At 31.0% G+C, this 7,896-nt stretch overlaps 1 protein-coding gene across 1 annotated transcript; it reads left to right on the top strand.

The window, feature by feature from the left end:
• Positions 1-4,474: 4,474 nt before the first annotated feature.
• On the top strand, positions 4,475-7,896 carry LOC131647997 (uncharacterized). Its single transcript, XM_058917801.1, has 7 exons — positions 4,475-4,724; positions 4,885-4,953; positions 5,072-5,242; positions 5,395-5,565; positions 5,748-5,957; positions 6,816-6,904; positions 7,112-7,896. Exons 1-7 carry the CDS (start codon positions 4,637-4,639, stop codon positions 7,778-7,780), a joined length of 1,467 nt encoding a protein of 488 aa, XP_058773784.1. The 5' UTR covers positions 4,475-4,636; the 3' UTR covers positions 7,781-7,896.

Raw genomic sequence — 7,896 nt, 5'->3', positions numbered from 1 at the left:
ACTAATATCCAAAGATAAAATATAAATTATTTTTTATATATAAAATAATAATTATTTTTAAAAGTATAATAAAAAGTAATTCTAATAATGATTTTTTTTAATATTATCAAATAGTTTATAATTAGTGGTAAAAAAAATTCCTGAAAATCTCAAAGGGTGTGTTTGGCATAAAAGAGAAGTTGTGAAAAGAGAAATAAATAAGAGAGAGAGTGTAAGAACAGAGAAATATATGAGAAATAAAATAGATTTGAGGTATTGTTTGTTTTAAGAGAAAGAGAAAAGAAATGGAGAAGAGAGAAGTGTTGTATATTTTTAAAAGTACTATATTGTCCGTATGATCAATAATATTTTAAAATATATATTTATAATTTAATGGACAAAATAGTCATTTTCTTCTATTAATTTGTCTTTTCTTACTTTCTCTTCATATTTGAAGAGAAATGCAAAAGTTGTGGGACCCACTCTTTTTTAATCTCTCTTTCTAATTTCTCTTCTTCCCAAACAAGAGAAGTTATCAATCTCTCTTCAACTTCTCTCTCACCTATTTCTCTCTTTCCTACTTCTCCTCTACCAAACACATCCAAAAAGTCCTTCAAGGCATGTTTTTGAAGATACATTTATAAAATATTTTAATATTTAATTTTGGGATTTTTCGAAGATTCATATCTAAAATAATTCAGTATTTATTAAAAAAATTAAAATTGTATTAATTAAGATATATAATTAATTATATACCATTTTAATTCAATAGATTTGTTTAAAATTCAAATACAATATATTTTTAATTGAATGAAATTTTTCTCATATTTTTTATTTTAATTTATTTAATTTTGATAAAATTTTCTAAAATTTTCATTAATGTTCATTTTGATTTTAATATGTTAACGGCAGATTAATAACATGATAAATTATTATGATTTTTTATACTTGATTTTTGTTTCAATTTTGATTAATGATAAGTTATGATTTGACTTATGTTTAATTTCACTCAATTATTTTAATTTGATATCAATTTGTTTTAACTTTGTTTTAATAAAAATTTATTTATTTGATTTAAGTGAATAGTAAAAATTATAATGATTCTTTAATAATTATTTATTTATTTGATGTGAATGGTTATATTATTGTTTTATTCATTGATTACAATAATTATAATTCACAATAACTTATTATTATTGTTTTTAATATGAATTTTAAAATTTAAATGATTAATTTAATAAAAGATAAATTAATTTAGAATTTAATTCAGAAAAATTGAAACTTACTTGAAATCAAAATATAAACTAATTTTTGTATTTAATAATTGTACTAAATTGATTTTGGTATTCAAATTCTTTTATCCTATCTAATATTTACAATTAATGCATTATGATTCAACCAATTTTTTTAGATACGATTTATATTTATTCTGTTAATTAATAATTTATTTATTTATGTAATGTTTTTTTTTAAATGGTTAAATACAGTTATTTACATTCAAAAAATAATAATAAAATAAATTATACAATTAATTGATCTTGATTTTAATTATTTTAATAAATATTGGGTTATATCGGAAATGCATTTCAGAAAAATCCATATACTAAATATTGAGATATTTCAGAAATGCATCTCCGAAAATATTCTTTTTTCGCAAAAAAAATAAATGAATTTGGTGAATTCGAAGATGCATCTCCGAAAAACACCTCTAAAATATGAAATATGAAGCGTTCAAAAATGCATCTCTAAATTTTAAGGGAAAAGAAATTACGCCACAACACAACTAGTAAAAAAGTATAGAGGTGAAAAAAGAAACTTCGTGAGGGAAATCTTAGAGTGTTTTTAATTCTAGTGAAAATTAAATTTATTACATGAACTACTAAATTATTAGGCCCGCACGGGCCAAAGAACCATTCAAGACAAAAATATCAAATCGGTCTCTTAAAGCCCAATACTGATATAATTAAAGTATTTTCGCGCATATTTCAATGATTACTTTATATTTTTTTAATTTTAAGATTAACATGGAAGTTTTAGTCATTAATTTTGAGAAAATTTCAATGCACCTTTGAATCTCTTAGCTACCATGAGAAATCCAAATATGTTCCCTAATTTCGTAAATATAAATTCGAAAGTTTTTTTTTTTCAAAAATTTAAATTTTTTCGTAAGTGCATCGACGGAAGTATTTTAAACTAGTGTATATTGTAAAAAATTGCAGATTAATTGAGTTCAAGGATTATTCCGTAGGTACATCTACAGAATGACTTAGCGCCAGAATATTCCTTAGATAAACCTACGGAAGTATCTGGTATACGTTGAACTAGCAAGATCACTCCCATATTGTTACATTTCTTCTTCAACACTCACATGTCCACAACCTAAAAACCCTACATCATCAATATCATTTTCACTCCAAAACTCCAACTTTTGGATGCAACAAATCAAAGGGAGTAAGAAAAGACTGAATTTCAGGTAAATATTCATCTTTGTTCATTTGTATTGCTCACATTATGCATCAATTTTCTGTCAAAAAAACTAACGTTGCTTCCGTAGGTACATCTACAAGACGTGGTGAAGATGAACACATTCCAGAGATGAATCTATGAAACGTGTTTGTGCTGTTATTTCCATCAGTCTTGTGATTTTTAGTTATTTGTGTTATTGTTTTCTTTTAGTTGATGTTTCTCCGAATGTTGAAGGGGTAGTCGTAAAGACGATAGATCTCGGCGATGACTTTAATAACAAGCAAGAGTTTGATGATCGTGAAAGCATGTTCACATATATTCGTAAGAATGCAACTAACCTTGGTTTTGGTGTGGTAATAGGAAGATCAGATAATGGTACGACAAGAAGAAACACTTTCGTAACAATGTTGTGCGAAAGAAACGTGAAATACCATACTCCTCTAAGGAAGTTTAAAAGAGATGACACATGTACTAGAAAATGCGAGTGTCCATTTAAAATTCGTGGTAATATGTTGGCTAGCCAGAAGTGGGAATTTAATGTTATTTATGTTTTGCATAACCATGATTTGTGCTCAAAGTTACAAGATCGTCCTAGTGTGTGTCGGCTCAATCTTAGAGATGTGCAAGCGTCCACCGAGCTATTGAAATGTAATATTTAATTTGTTGTTGAAATTATCGATGTAATGCCGATTTTAATCTATGAATGCTATTTTTATCGTTGCAAATGTTGTTTTTCTGGTATTCTGTAACTGATTTATTTCGTAGATATACTTGAGAAAGTTTTCCGTATATATATCTACGGAAGATTTTCACACAAATATAAAATAAATGTTTTTGAACGCACATCTACAAAAGCAGATAGACAATTTTAGAAGTCCGCATGCGTAAGAAACCAGGAGGTGGGTTAGAGTTTTCCTTAATTTTAATTTTCCTGCAGAATGGTAATAATATATCATTGATTTTAAATTTATATAATAAAACAAGGAGTGCTTAATATACATTTTTATTCCTCCATAAAAGAAGATTATTTAAAGTAAAAGAAAATTTTGAAGATGAAAATAGCAATAAGGTAGTAACTATGGAGAGCACAATCCAATCCTGATTGTTTACAAATTATTTGTTTCTAAAATACATTTTTCTTCTGTGAAGCACGGGTACTCCGTTTTAGGTAAAGTACCGGTACCGGATACGTACCGGGTACCGATACTCGTACGGTACGCGTACAGTACGCACCGAAGCCGTACCGATTTTATTTTATTTTGATACACCAACCGATACACATTTGATACACGTACCCAAACTTTTTTATTTTTTTCGGTTTTAAATTTTTTTGATAACATAATTTAGACTTAAGTAAAAATTAAGTTATTTATTTATTCTATCTATAAATAAAAAACTGAAAGAAAAATTAAGAAATAGGTTCATTGAAAAGAAATTGGAGCACATATGGATTTATTCTCTCGATGAACCTAAATTAGAAGCTGCATTCATTGGTGAAGAAAATATTGATATTCAACCATGATTTTTATGATTTATTAATACTTTGAAGTGTGATTTATTTAAGCAAATTATTTTTTAATTTTATTATTTTATCATTATTTAAATAATATAATGAGAAATATTATGCTTACACTATTTATTGACATTACACCGTATAAATATACGGTTTCGTTTTTTTCATTATGTTTAATAATTATTTTTTTCTTTTCTCTTGATACAAACAAGCACATATATGATGTATTTGGGATATGGTGTAGGATACGGTGTCACTTTTCAGTGTCAAAATAGCAGCTCTCTAATATAATTGTTTAGTTATTTTTATAATTGTATATTTAAAGCATTATACTACGTACCCATACCTTAGTTTTTCTAAAAATGCCGTAACCCGTACCAGTACTCGTACCGGATACTGGGTACGTATCGGTACCTATGCAACATAGTTTTTCTTACTCTACTTTACAACAAGAATGCTATGACCGACTCAAAAAAACACACAGAGGAGTAAAAGCGCTTCCTCGAAAAACTCACTTTCCGCGTAAATGCTAAAACAAAGTTAAAAAAGCTACTCACAAAAAAAGCACTTTTTTGAGAGAGAGAGAGAGAGATGCAAAGAGTGTTTTGCAGCTGTGTCTGTAGCAATTGAAGAAGAAGAGTTCACTTGCCATAGTTTCTTCATCATCTCAAACCAACTATGACAACTCACTCTCCACTCTTCTATGCTCTCATTCTACTTGCTTCCACTTTCTCTCTCCATTTTCAAGCTCACGCTGCTCCCGCAGGTAAACAAACCCATTTCTTCAACAGCTTCAATTTTGCTTCCCCTTTCCTATTTAACCAAATGGGTATGCTAAATTATCAACCTTTTTGCAAACTGTAGCTGAATTCCAAAGTGGGTATGTTTTCATTTTTTAATTTAGTTGAACAATGATGATGAATCAGGTCCATTGATTAAGCATTTGTCTTCACTTATCAAATGGACAAGGTCTGCAACCAAGATGCCACACTCAGGTGATTGTTCATTCTGGGCTGATAGTTTTTTAAATCATGTATAGTATGATATTCGTTTGGTTTTTGTGTGTGTGTGTGAAATTGTGATTGTAATTTGTTGTTTCTTTCTTTTTTTCAGATGGGAATGTTCTTCAATTTGAGAATGGTTACGTAGTTGAGACTGTTGTGGAAGGAAATGCTATTGGAGTTATCCCTTATCGGATCCGCGTCTCTGAAGAGGATGGTGAACTCTTCGCTGTTGATGAAATTAATAGCAACATTGTTCGAATTACCCCACCACTCTCTCAATGTATGGCTTCTCTTGAGTTTATTGCATAACTATCGTGTTTCTTATAATAGCCTTTATGAGAAGTAGAATTTCAGATTAGTTAAAAGTTAGAATGGTTAGTTAGTTAGGTAGTTTCTAATTTTGTCTGTTATCATCTCTTTATGGTATTGCAGATAGTAGAGGAAGATTGGTAGCTGGGTCATTTCAGGGCTACACTGATCATGTGGATGGAAAACCTAGTGATGCTCGGTTTAATCATCCCAAAGGCATAACTATGGATGATAAAGGGAATGTTTATGTTGCTGATACTCAGAATCTTGCAATTAGAAAGATTGGAGATGCTGGTATGTATTAATTTAACTACAAGATTTCACGATCTTGTCATTACTATGGAAAACATTGTTGAATATATGATTTCTGCCATTAGAGTTGTTGACAGATGAAATATAAATCTCTTCGTAAGGATGATCAGTGAGATGAGAATGGTGAAAAGGTATTGTTACTGATCTTCGTAAATATTTTTTAGGCGTGACAACCATCGCTGGAGGAAAGTCAAATGTTGCTGGCTACAGGGACGGGCCTAGTGAGGATGCTAAGTTCTCAAATGATTTCGATGTGGTATATGTTCGGCCAACCTGTTCCTTGTTGGTCATTGATAGAGGGAATGCTGCTCTTCGACAAATTATTCTTGACCAGGGCGACTGTGACTACCAATCTAGTTCAATTTCCAGTACAGGTTCAAATTCTTAACTTGTGTTTGTTATGCTTTATTGTTTTGTGTAATAATAATATTTTGTTGCTTTGGCACTCTATAATACCATACCTATCATAGCACCAACCCTAAGAGCCGACGTCCCGGCGGCTGCACCCTACGACGCTCTACTCTGTCTTTCCGATAAGCCCTTCCGTAGGTAGCCCTTTTCAAGCCATCGGTAACGAGCTCTGAATCTAATACCAATTGATAAACATTAAAACATTTTAAGAACCCACCCTTAAAAGCTAGCTAGCTATCAATCGAGAAGAACCAAGGCACTTACATGCTCAAGCACCTATCACAAAGATGGCTTGCTTGACTATATCTCTGATCAAATCCAAAACATAGTCCCTTCTCGAATTTCTCTTGTAGTTATTCATCAACAAGCCTTTGGAAACTCCCACCGGTACTTCAAAGATACTATTAGGTCTTGAGTTGCATGACTTTGAATTGTTCTCAAATTTTAACTAATAATTTAGAATTAGTGTACTTCAAAGACATTATTCTGAGGTGTCGGTGCTACAGAGCTTGTAGGTAATACATCAAATACATGATCCATAAATTTAACGGAAAATGCCGATCAAACAAGTGCTATTTAAGTTTGATATGTTGTTCTTGGTGGATCTGTTTTATGATTGATCAGAAAATTGTTATTTACGTGTTTAGAACATTTAATTCAATCTTTATTAAAAAAAAAGTGAATTTTCTAGAGAAGTGAAACAATGGGAAACATGTAAATTTGAGAACAATGTGTGTGACTATATATTTCTATTAAATGCTTTAGATTTTCTCTATCTCCAATTAACTGATTTTAGTATATTTTTTTGGTTTTTTCTGCAGATATCCTTACAGTTGTTGGTGCTGTCTTGGTTGGATATGCTACATGCATGCTTCAGCAGGGAGTTGGATCCTCTTTCTTCTCAAAAACAGTATGTTTTGCCTCAACAATATATATATATATATATATATATATATATATATATATATATATATATATATATATATATATATATCGGAATTACATGATTTGCATGCTGCAACCTGATAAAATTCATCATTTTTCATTGTTATCTTATCTGATGTTCATCATATTTTGACCTATCTAATCGGCTAATGACACTGCATTATGGCCGCAGAGACACTCGAGAGGAGAGTTTAAAGGGCAACCAAGCAACGAGAAACACATGCCAATCCCGGACAGCAGTAAAGAAGATCCTGGATGGCCATCTTTTGGACAACTTATTGCCGATCTTTCTAAGCTATCCTTTGAAGCATTGGCTAGTGCGTTCACTCAATTCATACCCTCGAATTTCAAATCTAACAGCGTGAATAGAGGACTAACACCGCTTAAGGATCGTCTCGTGATGCCCGAAGACGAAGTCAAGCCTCCATTAGTCAATAGAAAAACTACACATGTTACTCATACCGAAAATCGGCAGATGCCACAGGTTCATACTCCAAGCACTGCAGAGAAATATTCAGAAGTAAAGCCTCCAAAGATAAAATCAAGCAGTTTCAAGGATCCTTCATTGTCAAGTAAGCACCGATCTTCAAAACGACACGAATATGCCGAGTTCTATGGATCTAGTGAGATTCCACCGCACGTTAAATCCAAAAGCCAAAAAGAAAGGACAAGGCATCGACACCGAGAAAAGAGTGGAGAAGTTGGTTCTGCGGCAAATGGAGCCGAGTCTAAACCTGTTGAACAAAGGGCGGCTGTTGATCGTAGCAACTCGAAGTTTGATCATTACAGTATGAGGACTAATTATGTTCCTGGAGAGGCATTTAGATTCAATTCTCAGTAACAAGTTTTGGATAATATATTTTTCTACAGTATTTTCCATTCTATTGAATATGTGCACTTGCATCTATTTAAAGTTGGTATGTAATTGCTGTTATACTATAATCAAATGTTATATGC

The sequence above is a fragment of the Vicia villosa genome, linkage group LG2 (genome assembly GCF_029867415.1).
Source record: "Vicia villosa cultivar HV-30 ecotype Madison, WI linkage group LG2, Vvil1.0, whole genome shotgun sequence".
Classification (NCBI taxonomy): Eukaryota; Viridiplantae; Streptophyta; class Magnoliopsida; order Fabales; family Fabaceae; genus Vicia; species Vicia villosa.
The sequence above is the reverse complement of the archived record's forward strand: the minus strand, read 5'-3'. Positions and strand labels throughout refer to the sequence as shown.

What these genes read in the sequence shown, in the direction of transcription:
- LOC131647997 (XM_058917801.1), top strand. Translation starts at nt 4,637, where the DNA reads ATGACAACTCACTCTCCACTCTTCTATGCTCTCATTCTACTTGCTTCC. An exon ending in TAGAAAGATTGGAGATGCTG is followed by an intron (nt 5,566 to 5,747) that starts GTATGTATTAAT and finishes AATATTTTTTAG; the next exon opens with GCGTGACAACCATCGCTGGA. An exon ending in TAGTTCAATTTCCAGTACAG is followed by an intron (nt 5,958 to 6,815) that starts GTTCAAATTCTT and finishes TTTTTTCTGCAG; the next exon opens with ATATCCTTACAGTTGTTGGT.